The 14,143-nt window shown below is 42.0% G+C and overlaps 1 protein-coding gene across 1 annotated transcript; it reads left to right on the top strand.

Moving 5' to 3' along the window:
* The first annotated feature begins 528 nt into the window (after positions 1–528).
* LOC149245270 (uncharacterized) lies at positions 529–12,692 on the top strand. The gene is made up of 7 exons (XM_089437779.1): positions 529–1,825; positions 8,044–8,327; positions 8,475–8,552; positions 8,790–9,229; positions 9,416–9,843; positions 10,210–10,508; positions 12,501–12,692. Exons 1-7 carry the CDS (start codon positions 529–531, stop codon positions 12,690–12,692), a joined length of 3,018 nt encoding a protein of 1,005 aa, XP_089293905.1.
* Positions 12,693–14,143: the final 1,451 nt, after the last annotated feature.

Here is a 14,143-nt window from a genome sequence, read left to right as displayed (position 1 = left end):
GTCAACGGTTAACAACATCATAGTTGCCATGATAAAGATATATGTGCGGCCTTATTATTACAGCATTATAGTTGCCGTGGTGAAGATATATGTGCGCCTTATTATTATTCGTTATTGTGATGTCTCAGCATGCGTAGAATAGTCCACGGTTAGCATACCATATGCATAATATAAGTCTGCGGTAAACCTATGTTGGTAAATGATAAGCATACGATGTTTAATTATTTGCAAAACATAATATAACTGTGCATAGAGATGGTGAGTTATTTACCAAGGACTTGTGTTGTTTATAAAATAAAATAAAAAATTTGCTGAGGGTACGGGTATGTGACAAATTGGTATCAGAGCAGAGGTTCCCATACTGTGACCTCTGGGAACGAGCCTAACCTGCTAAATGGGAGGTGATCATAGTGTTGTATTTTTTGTAGCTAAACTGTGTAAGTAACTTACAGTGCTAATATTTCCTTAATTTTATACCAGGAAAGAAGAAAGAAGAATCACAGAAGACATTAGAGATTAACAGTAAAAATGCAGAAAGCTGGCAGCACTCCGCACAGGCCCACAGCAGAACAGGGACCTGCAACCAACCCCAGAGACAACCCAGAGCTGTGGGTACAGCTTGGGGAGGAAACGCGGAGCACGAACCTGGCTATATTGGAGACAGTCCAGGACTTGAAAAATGAGATGGCCCAGTTGCGGGAGGATAATGCACGATTAATGATGGAGCAGGAGAGAATTTTGAGGAGTCTGTCAGGGAGGCAAAACCCTCCGTTAGCCAATCCTAGTGCGGAACAACAGAGAGTGACGGAGGAACAGCACGATCAAGTGGAACCTGAAAGTTCGGCAGAAGGTGAGGATCAATCTGGCAATGCATCCGAGCTGCAGACCTCAAAACGTCAAAGGGTAGAACTGCAAGGAGAATTTCGGAAAATCAAACCCCCACACTTCGATGGAGAACAAGAGGAGGCGGCTGAAGCATGGTTAATTAATATGAACAAATATTTCCAGCTATATGAGTACGACCATAATTTGAAGGCACGATTGGCTATCTTCCAGCTGCAAGGGAAGGCAACCCTGTGGTGGGAGGAAGTCAAAATTGTTAAAGGGGTAAGTGAACGAACCATAACGTGGGAAAAGTTTCAGAAGTATTTTAAAGAGAGATACTTGACGGAGCGCTTTTATGATGAAAAGGCGAAGGAGTTCCATGATCTGCGATTAGGACAGCAGACCATGGATGAGTTTATTAATCATTTTACTTCCCTGCTTCGTTATGTGCCTTACCTGAAGGAAGAAAAAGCCAAAGTGCAAAGATTTGTTAGGAGTTTACCCATGTATATGAGGGAAGGGATTGAATTTTACAATCCTAGAACAATGGATGAAGCTATTCACAAGGCCAGAATCTGTTATCAACAGAACAAACAGAAAGGAGACATTTCCAATAGGAAATGGAGTGAGAAAAAGAATAGCAAAACTGCTGGAAACAGTAAAGGAGGTCGAGGAAGCAGAGTTAAAGGAAGCAGTAAAGGGCAGAACAATAGAGCAGCACCCAGAGGTTCGTTCAGAACTAAGACAATCGGCGAAACCAGAATGGGTGAGCAATCTGCCAAGCTGGACAATGAAGGAATAACCAGACCTCCAGTGCAGTGCTGGGGTTGTGGCGGACCGCATTACATCAAGAACTGCCCGCAACGGAAGGGAACTGATCAGATATCCCAGATTCATGAGGCGTCAACTGTCGGCGATGTGGGACGAAGTGTGCCAAGGATAAATGCAGCCCTGGACGATCGCCAGGCGGAATACCAGCCCACCATGGTCGAATTTGAAGGTAAAATCTCAGACCTTTCAATCACTGTTCTAATAGATCCAGGAGCTACTTTAAGTTATATTAGCCCAAAGATAGTTGAACAGTGTAAATTACAACCTGAAAAATTCAGGAACCCTTGGCTGGTACAACTAGCTACGGGGGCTAAAAGGCGAGTAATGGCAAAGATTAATAACTGTCCCCTAACAATAGCAGGACAGCCAGTGGTAGCAGATCTGAATATGCTTCCACCTGGCTCATATGTGTTAGGATATTCCGACACATAGGAAATAGTTAAGTTCAAGTTGGTCTAGTATAGAGTTAGGTATAGATTTAGGTAAAGTGTGTTTCTTTACCGTTGTACATTTTGTAACTTACAATCCGACGATCACGATATGTAGTGATCCGACGGTTCACTCTCTCCTCGGTATTACCGACACTTCATCCGTGGCCTCACACCCGATTGGTCCATGAGTTCTATTTAAAGCGCATGGAGGGTCATTGTTCGGGTAATCCGTGCATGAGAGAAGCTTATGTAATTTTTCATTCTTTGATTAATAAATTGCCTGAAGTGGCCGCGTTGGCTCAGGCCGTGGACTGTTTCCCTCTTTGAGGGTTTTAACCACGTTAAAAATACTGGTGTATTGATCTGTGATCTGGTTGTGAGTGGTGTCCTTTTGGTGTTCTTTCTGAGGAACTTACCCTGTAAATTCCTACATGGTATCGGAGCTATTTGAGGGCCACGTCCGTTGGTGATCCAAATCTGAAGCCGGTAGAACTGCATGCGGCTGTCGTTTCCTAGATCTACTGTTTCTGATTGCTTTCGGGCCGAGAGGACTGCTCTGTTGTGTTCGGAGCATTTGTTCCAGTGAGGAACCCCTTTCGTTTCACGCGAAAAGGTTTCCGGTAGCCCTATCTGCGTCATTTTTAAGATCTGGAGGTATACAGTGTTTATCTGCAGTTTACTCTTATTTTCTCTCTGGTTATTTCGGTTTCTGTTTATTTAGCTTTTTTTATTACCAGATCTATACCTTTTATTTCTGCGTATGCTCTTTGCCCTGCGACTCTGTGCGATCTGGGCAAATCAGAAACAGAAAGGAAGTTTTTTTTCTCATGCGTATGCTCTTTTCCCTGCACCTTAGTGTGATCTTGGAAAATCAGAAACATTGAGAAAAATATTTAGTTTCCGGCTAAAGCTAACTTCGAGCCGTAAGGTTCGCTTTTCTATGCATATTCGTGTTGGGTTTTGTGTTTTTGTTTTGTAGGAAAAAAGAGCTTTCTCAAGGCAAGCACGCAACCGAAGGGCCCCCGCCCCTCTCTCTCTCTCTCTCTCAAATTTTTTGTATAGCTCAATTGGTTCAAAGCTATTTTAAGAGAGTAGAGGTCTTGGGTTCAAATCTCCATTTTGTGGGGGCGTTTTTTTCATTCCCGCACATTTGCGCACTTTGCCGGCAACTTCAACAATTTTTTTTCAAAAAGCCATAACTTCTTCATCCGGAAGCCTTTTTCAGAGCCGTTTTTTTTAAAACATCCTATTGTTTCGAGATCTATCCATTGGAACACTTAATTTCAGCATCTTCAGCTTCAGTTTTTTTAAAAAATGGAAAGTCCATGCCAAGTCATTCTTGACAGCATTAACTACTTCCAATGGATAGCCTACATGGAATATTTACTTAGAAGTAAAGGTCTCTACAGAATAGCCACAGGCCAAGAGAAGAAACCAAAAGATGAAGACAAGGCTGCAAAATAGGAAAATAGACAAGATCAAGCACGTGGTTTGATAGGGATGTCTATTTCTCCTAATCTTAGATTCCATATTGCAGAACTTGATACTCCTCATGAAGCATTGGAACAAATCACTAAAGTGTTTGGGATTAAAAATGAAATTAGAGCCCATCAACTTGAAAATGAGCTACTTACATTGGATCCTAATAATTTTTCTTGCATTGAAGATTTCTTGTCCAAATTCAAGACGCTTAGATATCTCTTGGAAGGTATTAAGGTTAAGAAAGAAGATAGTAACCTTATTTATTCCATCCTTACTAAGTTGGGACCAGCCTACTCTGTATTTGTTTCCACCTTCCATTCTACAAGGGAAGCTTTCATTTGTCAAGGAAAAGACTACAAGGCCCCTTCCTTTGACTCTTTTTGTGATTCTTTAATAAGAGAACAAGAAAAACTCTTACACCTTGGTCTTCTTAATCTTGGAAACTCTTCCAAGAAAGCGTTAGCCGCCCAGAAGCAACCAAATTCAAAGAATCCTAAGAAGTCATATCCTAAAAAGAATGGTCCTAAAACAAACAAGGGTCCTAAGCAAACTCAGTCTCAAAATGAAAGATCATTTCAGCAAAATGATAGGACCAATAAAAACAAATGGAAGAAGACTGATAGACATTGTAACTTTTGTAATCGAGATGGCCACTTAGAATCTAAATGTTTTAAGAAGATGGAAGCCTTGGAAGCCGCAATGAAGAAACATAACATCCATGTGGAGCATTCTTCAACTTCAACTTCAACTTCATCTTCAGGAATGGCACTTTCTGCACGTCGTTGTCAATCATCTCAGTCTGGTTCTGCATTAAATGTATCTTCTTCTTCTCATTCTCATGAGTGGCTCATTGATTCTGGAGCCTCTTATCACATGGCCAAAAACAAAGCCATGTTTTCTTCTTTAAATTATTGTAACACCAAAAATATATATGTTGGTGATAATAGATCTCTTAATGTTGTAGGGACTGGAACTGTTCATCTAGACAATGGTCAGTTTAATGACGTATTATGTGTTCCAACCTTATCCTGCAACCTTCTATCTGTATATCAAATAACTCATTCAGGTGAAGGTAAAATTGTTGAATTTTCACCTCATGATGTTGTAATTAAGGATGTAAGAGATCCTAAACAGATTCTAGCTACTGGTATTGCTGATGATTCCACAAGGTTGTATAAGTTTCACAACTTTGGGTCATCAAATCTTCCCTCAGTATTTGTTGCTCATAATGATGAAGTGAGCAAACTTTGGCATGAGTGATTTGGTCACTTAAACTATTGCTCCCTTCAGCATCTATGTAAAGAAAATATGGTGACAGGTCTTCCTATGGTATCTTGCAGAGATGGTGTTTGTTCTGGATGTGTACTCGGAAAACATCATCGGGACAGTTTTGAAAAACGTACCTCTTGGCACGCCTCAACCCCTTTACAACTTGTGCACAGTGATTTATGTGGTCCACTTCCTGTTGCTTCATTCTCTGGCTGCAAGTATTTCTTAACTTTCATTGATGATTTCTCCAGACGCACTTGGGTATACTTCTTAAAACTCAAGAGCGAAGTATTTAACACATTTTTGGCCTTCAAAGCCTTTGTTGAAAAACAATCTGGACATCAAATTCTTAAGCTAAGAACTGATAATGGTGGAGAATATGTTAAAAACACATTCATCAACTTTTGCACCGAAAATGGAATTCAAATGCAACATACTGTTCCATACACTCCACAACAAAATGGTGTAGCTGAAAGGAAAAATCGCACCTTAAAGGAAATGGCTAATTGTATGCTGCAATCTAAAGGACTCAGTCTTAGTTTTTGGGCCGAAGCAATTATTTGTGCAAATTATATAATCAATCGCACTCCTACTAAGTTTCTAAAGAATATCACTCCAGAAGAAGCTTGGAGTTCCATTAAACCAGATGTAAGTCACTTTCGTGTTTTTGGAAGTGAAGCATGGGCCCATATTCCAGATGAAAAGCATAAAGCTTTAGAACCTAAGAGTGAGAAATGTACTTTTGTTGGATATTCTGAAGATGTAAAAGGTTATATACTTATTCCATTTAAGTTCAAAAATGTTATTATTAGAAGAGATGTAAAATTTGATGAAAATAAATCGGCCTGCGAGCCGAGTCCGGTGGATGTGCCACCTCTTCCTATCTCTTCTACTTTTGAAAAAAATTCTTCTTCAGATGATGAAAGTGAGGATGACAATCCTCCCCCACCTTCTCAGGATCCTCAACTTCCAAGATGGGTCCGTGCTACTCAGGATGCAGTAGGTGATCTTGCCGGTGATCCTACAGATCAGCGACGTACACGTTCTCAGTTTGAAAGAGCCTCTTCTTTACTGGCTCAAGCTCCAGTAAATCATGATCCTGACACTTTTGCAGAAGCTTCAGGCCATCCACATTGGGAAGCAACTATGAATGAAGAATATCATTCATTGTTGGCAAATGATACATGGGATCTTGTTCCTCTACCAAAGGGACGCAAACTTGTTAGATGTAAATGGGTTTACAGAACCAAGTATGGACTAGATGGGAAAGTAGATAAACATAAAGCTCGTCTTGTTGCTAAGGGCTTTTCACAGGTTGAAGGCATTGACTACACTGAAACCTTCTCCCCTGTTGCCAAAATGAACTCTATCCGCCTTGTTCTTTCCCTTGCTGCCTCTTTAAAATGGGAAGTCCATCAGATGGATGTTAAAACTGCCTTCTTGCATGGGGACTTGCATGAAGAAATCTATATGGAACAACCCATTGGCTTCATCCAAATAGACTCCAGCCTTGTATGTCGACTTAAGAAATCTCTTTATGGTCTCAAGCAAGCTCCTCGGGCTTGGTATGCCAAAATGGATAGCTTTCTTTTAGAATCTGGCTTTTCTAGGTGTTATTCTGACAATACTGTCTACACCAAGAAAGTGGGAAACTCTCTTATCATCCTTGTTCTTTATGTTGATGATCTTATTCTTACTGGTAGTGATCCCAACCTAATAAACCATGTGAAGTCTAGCCTAAAAAAAAATTTGAAATTACAGACTTAGGACACTTACACTATTTTCTCAGTCTTCAAGTCTTGCAATCCAAGGAGGGTATTTCCCTTTCCCAGTCCAAGTATGCTTGTGATATTCTTCGTCATTTTCACATGGAAGACTGTAAGCCAGCCCCTTCTCCCTTTCAGTCTGGAGTCAAACTTTCAGTCTCTTGTACTTCTCCTGAAGTTGATGCTATCTTATACCGTCAACTTGTAGGAAAACTCTTGTATTTAACCCATACTCGTCCTGACCTTTCCTTTGTTGTTGGCCTTGTTGCTCGTTTTATGAAAAACCCTCGTGAAAGTCATTGGAAAGCAGCTAAAAGAATACTTCGTTATGTTCGAGGTACAGTACAGTTTGGGATTCATTACAGTGCCAAAGCAGCTCCTCTATTAGTCGGTTTCACTGATTCTGATTGGGCTGGTGACCCTGATGATCGGAAGTCTACTGCCGGTTATGTCTTCACTCTTGGTTCAGGACCTATTACATGGGCTTGTAAGAAACAGGGCGCCATTTCTCTTTCATCAGCAGAAGCAGAGTATCGTGGTGCCGTAGAAGCTAGTAAGGAAGCCTTGTGGCTTCGTCAGATCCTGTCAGAATTTGGCTTTCAGCAGCAGCATCCGACTACACTTTGGTGTGATAATCAAAGTGCCATTCAGCTATGAAAAGATCCAGTTCAACATCAGCGCAGCAAACACATTGAACTGCACATGCACTTCATCAGAAAGCTCATTCACGACCATGTTCTTGAAGTGCAATATTGTTCAACAGATGATCAAGTTGCAGACATCTTCACAAAGGCTCTCACAGAGGCGAAGTTCACTAAACTTCGATTTATGGTTGGAGTTCAGGAAGTTGTCACTAAGGGGGGATAGGCTCTAGTGCCTCCTTCCTTCTCCTATTGTGTCATATTTGTAAATCCTTCAATCCTATCCCAAGTTGTTCTTAAGGGGGGATGTTAGGATATTCCGACACATAGGAAATAGTTAAGTTCAACTTGGTCTAGTATAGAGTTAGGTATAGAGTTAGGTAAAGTGTGTTTCTTTACCGCTGTACATTTTGTAACTTACAATCCGACGGTCACGATATGTAGTGATCCGACGGTTCACTCTCTCCTCGGTATTACCGACACTTGATCCGTGGCTTGACACCCGATTGGTCCATGAGTTCTATTTAAAGTGCATGGAGGGTCATTGTTCGGGTAATCCATGCATGAGAGCAGCTTATGTAAATTTTCATTCTTTGATTAATAAATTGCCTGAAGTGGCCGCGTTGGCTCAGGCCATGGACTGTTTCCCTCTTTGAGGGTTTTAACCACATCAAAAACACTGGTGTATTGATCTGTGATCTGCTTGTGAGCGGTGTCCTTTTGGTGTTCTTTCTGAGGAACTTACCCTGTAAATTCCTACAATATGATGTCCTAATCGGAATGGACTGGCTGGAAAAGAACAAGAGATGCAAGGGATTAAGCAACCAGTTCAAGTCCGACCAATCACCGCATCCCAGCTAGCAAAGTGCATCAGAAAACGGTGCCAGATATATGCCATTCAGGTGGGATATGCAGAAACCAAGGATAAAACGGCCACACTGGACAATATTCCGGTGATAAAAGAATTCGCAGATGTGTTCCCGGAAGAGATCCCGGGGTTACCTCCTAAAAGAGATATTGACTTCACCATTGAATTGCTACCGGGGGCTGCCCCAGTTTCGCGGGCACCTTACAGAATGAGTGTACCTGAGTTAACCGAATTGAAAATGCAATTACAGGAATTGCTAGACAAAAATTACATCCGTCCTAGTGTGTCTCCATGGGGAGCTCCGGTGCTATTCGTCCGGAAGAAAGACGGAACCCTCCGTATGTGTATTGATTACCGACAGCTAAACAAACTCACAATCAAAAACAAGTACCCCTTACCCCGGATCGATGAGCTTTTTGATCAAGTCAAAGGGGCAACGGTATTTTCTAAGATTGATTTGCGATCTGGTTACCATCAGATCAGAATTAAAGAGGAGGATATCGCAAAAACAGCTTTCAGAACCCGGTATGGACACTACGAATTTGTAGTGTTACCTTTCGGGTTGACTAATGCACCCGCCACCTTCATGTGCTTAATGAACAGTGTGTTCCATCAATTTCTAGACAAATTTGTGCTGATATTTATTGATGATATTTTGGTTTATTCTCGTTCAAAGGAGGAGCACGAGGAACACCTCCGATTGGTACTGCAAACTCTTAGAGAGCATCAGTTGTATGCTAAACTCAGCAAGTGCGACTTCTACAAAGAAGAGATTCAGTATTTAGGCCATGTAATTACAAAGAAAGGGATTGCAGTGGACCCTGAGAAAATAAAGACCATAATGGATTGGCCTGTACCTAAGGATGTGGCGGATATCAGGTCCTTCATGGGACTGGCCGGTTACTATAGAAGATTTGTGGAAGGCTTCTCGAGGGTAGCATATCCTATCACTTCCTTGCAGAAGAAAGGAAGGACATTCAAATGGACCCCAGAATGTCAGCAAAGCTTTGAGCGACTCAAGCATTTGCTCACCTCTGCTCCCATCTTGAGTATAGCTGATCCTGACAAGGATTATGTAGTATGTACCGATGCTAGTCGAGAGGGCGTGGGCGGCGTGTTAATGCAAGAAGGAAAAGTGATCGCCTATGAGTCGAGGAAGTTGAAGGAGCATGAGCAGAAATATTCTGCCTACGACTTAGAATTGGCAGCCGTCATACATGCACTTAAAATGTGGCGGCATTATTTGCTAGGAAGGAAATTTCTGTTGTTAACAGATCATCATAGTTTAACAAACTATTTCAGCCAGCCCACCCTGAATGCAAGGCAAGCCCGTTGGGCAGATTTCTTAAGTGGATTTGATTTCGACATCAAACATCTGAAAGGCAAAGAAAATCGCGTGGCTGATGCACTAAGTCGAAAGGTGCAATGTTTATACGAAGTTACGCTCAGTAAATGGGAGAATTCCTTGCACGAAAAGATAAGAGCGGCAGCAGACCACGATGCAGAATATCAGCAAATGAAACAGCAAATACCACTTTCCGGCAAGGAAAGTCAGCAGGGGTATGAATTAAGTGAGGATGGAATGCTGCTCTATAAAAAGAGGTTGTTTGTACCTAACGACAACAATCTTAAAAATCTGATTTTGGATGAATTTCATACCAGCCACTACGCAGGTCATCCTGGATACCAGAAGATGCTTACTGCGCTTCGAAGGGAATACTATTGGCCTGGTATGAAAAAGCACGTGGCTGAGTATTTAGCGCGGTGTTTGGAATGTCAGCAGATTAAGGCAGAACACCTACATCCAGCAGGGTTATTGCAGCCCTTGCCCATTCCGGAATGGAAATGGGAGATCATATCCATGGATTTCATAACTGGACTGCCTAGAACAAGGAGGAATAATGACTCTATTATGGTTGTAGTAGACAAGCTAAGTAAGGCAGCACACTTTATACCCGTGCAGTCTACCTACAAAGCAGTACAGATTGCACACATTTTTATGCAAAACGTGTTCAAACTGCATGGGCTTCCAAAGACGATAATATCAGACCGAGATGTAAAATTTACATCTGCCTTTTGGAAAGCATTGTTTACAGAACTGGGTACGCAGCTGAATTTCAGTACAGCTTACCATCCCCAGACTGACGGACAGACAGAACGAGTAAATCAGATTGTTGAGGACATGTTAAGAGCATGTGTCATGCAAAAACCAACGCAATGGGAGGATTATTTACACTTGGTAGAGTTCGCGTACAACAACGGATACCACACCTCGATCCAGATGTCTCCATTTGAAGTTTTGTACGGACGGAAATGTCGTACGCCCTCAAGCTGGAGTGGGCCGGAAGATAAATTAAGGTTGGGGCCAGAAATGCTCAAGGAAATGGAGGACATGGTAAAAAGAGTGCGGTCTAATTTAAAGGCTGCCCAGGATCGGCAAAAGAATTTTGCAGATCGGAAGCGAAGGTTCAAAGAGTATCAGGTGGGCGACCATGTTTATGTAAGAATACAAGCCCGGAAAAGTACCTTGCAATGGAGTGGTTGCGCTAAACTCGCACCCCGCTATTTTGGACCTTTTCAGGTCTTAGCAAGGGTTGGGCCGGTAGCCTACCAGCTTGCTTTGCCAAGCCATATTAGAATTCATAATGTATTCCATGTTTCCGTGCTTAAAAAATACATTTACGACCCTAAGCATGTGATCAAATGGCAAGACATACGGGTAAGGACTGAATTCAGTTGAACTATTGATACATATTTTTGAAAATAGAAATTAACTGATATTATTGATGATTGCAGGTCGAACCGGAAGGAGAGGTCCTGGTCGAACCGCTGAGCATTCTCGACCGGAGAGAAGTGCAGTTGCAGAAGCGAGTTATTACCCAAGTTAAAGTGCAGTGGCAGCACTATGGGCCTGAGGAGGCCACCTGGGAAGATGAAGAGCTTCTTAAGAAGGCTTATCCGGGACTGTTTGTGAACAGCAGACATCGGGACGATGTCCAATCTCAGGAGGGGGAGATGTGATGACCCCAAGAGAATGTAAATATTTAGTTTTTACTACGGTAAAAGACTGAATTTAGAAATGACATTGCAAGATTATCTCATTGATTGTTAAAGGAAGATTTCAGAGTATTTCTTTTATTTTTTTTTATGCACTTAAATGTTTAAAAGGAAAAGAATACTCATGATATTGTTGGCAACTCTTGGGAGGGAGTTGGCAAGAAAAGTCAGTTATTGGAACTGACTTTAACCACCCTCTCTAACTGAAAATTCCCAAAGGAAAAGGGGAAAAATGACAAAAGGTCTGTGCTGTAGAGACAGGCAGACAGAGAGAGAAAAGAGAGAGGAAAAAGAAAAGTGAGCTGAAGACTAAGTCTGGTAAGGACCAGATAGTCGAGCACACTGTGCACCCTTGCTGAGGATAGGGATCCGGCAAGAGGAAGCTAGGGGGGAGGCTCTGGTCTCGAAAGACGAGTCTCGTGGTTGGGCGGTTAAAAGATTATGCTTAAAAGATTATGCAAGAGCTTGCAGATGACTTATTGAGAACTTAAGGACTGGCAGCAATCAGGTAAGTGAGACTGACCCTTATTTCTCTGTAAGTGTCACAAGTCATTTAAGTTAGACTGTAGATACCTATGAGATAAATAAATAGGTTCTTGGAAAGAATACTACCATTGCCATATTGGTGACATCGCAGTTGTATAGAACAAGCTGCATAGTACAGGTCATTATATATATATATATATATATATATATATATATATATATATATATATATATATATATATATATATATATATACTTTGGAACTCTGTGTTCTGAAATGGCAGACAGAGACCGAGCCACAAGGCCAGCGACTCGTTCCAGAGCCTGGTGGGACGCGGACAGACCAAGCAAGTTCCGCCGTTCAGATGGAAGCGCAAGACAAGTCAAGCAAACAGCAAGGTTGAAGGCAGTTCTGCCTACTCAAGGCAAAAGAAACGGAATAGAACCGGGTCAGAGCCGAGAGAAGACGGGTTGTTCTCGAAGCCACAGAGAAACCCCAATAATAAAATAATAATAACTATTCAATTAAACTCGGTAACCTTGCATTCACAACTAAAATATACATTTATATACAGCGCACAGAAAGATAAAAGGACATATAATCTTGCGGTGCTGAACACCCTTTATGCGCCTTATCTCATGAAAACGAGATATATGGGCAGCTGGGTATCTCGGCACAGGCGTTCCTATAGGGAAACGCTGTTACCCGAGACCCCTCTTAAACGAACATGCATGAACCCTCTTAGGGAAGTGCCGGGTCATGAGAACCCTTAATAAAATTAAAATGCGATGAACCAGCAGCGTTCATAGAATGAGAAGCGGCTGTATACATGTTAAAATTTAGAAAACAAACCAAGCGATACCGAGCACTGCCATTAAATTGGTATACAGAACACCGGTTATGAAACCCCGCTGTAGCTCTTGGTACGAGCGGCATGTTAGACCTGTTCCTTGCACAGCGCAGACATATGACCGGCTAACCGAGCCGTCTGCACTGTCCATGGACCGTCATATAAGCCAGATAAACAGACAATGAGATATACAAATCGAAATACCAAATAAACATATGCATAAAAACCCTCATGAGATAATATACTGCGGCAAAAATCAACAAAGGTTGCATGGTCGGAGTTCGAGGCATCCGGGTGGATAGGATTCTCCCCGACCTCAAAAAAAAAAAATACAAGGAAACCAGTATTTCCACCAACAGAGACAGTAGCATATACATAACACTAGAATTCATTATAAATACTAAAAGATTACACTGTTAATTTTAGTTGCACACAAGTCGCATGAGAGAATGGAGAAAGTCGCAAGGCTGTATTAAACATTAAACAAGAAATTACACAGGGTCGATGCCCAAACAGTATCCAATGGTGCCATGGCCGAAACGCCCTCCGGCGTATATCTATATTAACAGTTCAAATACCAAATCACAGTTATACGAATGCAGCATTGCATGCATATAGAAACTTTCCAGACTCAACGCTGGTAGCATTAGGGTTGAAAAACCCATAACCGGCCCAAAGCAGTCATAAAAGCGAGACAGAGGAAGCCTTCCGTAGCCACCTGCGATCAAAACGGTGAGGTTAAAGGTGGGCTATGGATAGGCGTAAAGAAAACCCTCTGTCAGCAGTCTCAGCAAAACAAAGAACAAATATCCTCACTCAACCGCGCACCTGTGGTAGAGCCGCAAGCACCAGATTTCCATGGGCCGACCTCCTCCTCCGCTGCGAACCAGAGATGGATACCACTGCATGCAACCATCGAATAATCGTTAGTTGATTTGAAGAGCAAGGAGAACCTGAATAAATCAACATGTAGTAAGGTAATGAACAAAGGAAATAACCAGTGGAAACGATGAAGCTTACCTTGCACTTGCAGTGGAGCTGGATGAAGCAGCATCTCGGCTCCTTCATGCTCTCGGTGCGTAACGTTACAGTAGCCCGAATGAGACAGAATGGCACGGCAGCAGAATAAAAATAACCCGACAAGTAGAAAATAGAACCTTATACATTCACCATCGGGCGGGACATTTGGATGCGTTTCCGCCGTTAGATCTCCCACGGAGAATCTCAGCCTTTGATCGAGTTGTGAGGTTGGCAGAGAATTTATGGCAGCCATCTGCCCTCCACGTGATCGGACCGGCGGAGGGAACGCCGCGTACACTCGTCACATGGCAACGCCGTCGGCAGTCTCGGGTGGCGCACTCGGACAGTACCAAGGAAACAGTCGAAGAAACCCAAATAATTAACCATAATATGCATCGTTTGCCAAAGTGCTATACATATATATAATAAATCAACATAACATGAGTCAACGGTTAACAACATCATAGTTGCCATGATAAAGATATATGTTTGGCCTTATTATTACAGCATTATAGTTGCCGTGGTGAAGATATATGTGCGTCTTATTATTATTCGTTATTGTGATGTCTCAACATGCATATAATAGTCCACGGTTAGCATACCATATGCATAATAT

The sequence above is a fragment of the Pinus tabuliformis genome, chromosome 7 (genome assembly GCF_031772625.1).
Source record: "Pinus tabuliformis cultivar Carrire ecotype Pingquan chromosome 7, CPIR1, whole genome shotgun sequence".
In the NCBI taxonomy this organism is placed as follows: Eukaryota; Viridiplantae; Streptophyta; class Pinopsida; order Pinales; family Pinaceae; genus Pinus; species Pinus tabuliformis.
The sequence above is the reverse complement of the archived record's forward strand: the minus strand, read 5'-3'. Positions and strand labels throughout refer to the sequence as shown.

Bases quoted from the DNA above. Each gene is read 5' to 3' on its own strand.
- LOC149245270 (XM_089437779.1), top strand. From the start codon at position 529: ATGCAGAAAGCTGGCAGCACTCCGCACAGGCCCACAGCAGAACAGGGA. The intron at 9,844-10,209 runs GTATGAAAAAGC...CATTGTTTACAG, and splicing joins AAGGGAATACTATTGGCCTG to AACTGGGTACGCAGCTGAAT. The intron at 10,509-12,500 runs GTAAAAAGAGTG...GTTAAAATTTAG, and splicing joins TCAAGGAAATGGAGGACATG to AAAACAAACCAAGCGATACC.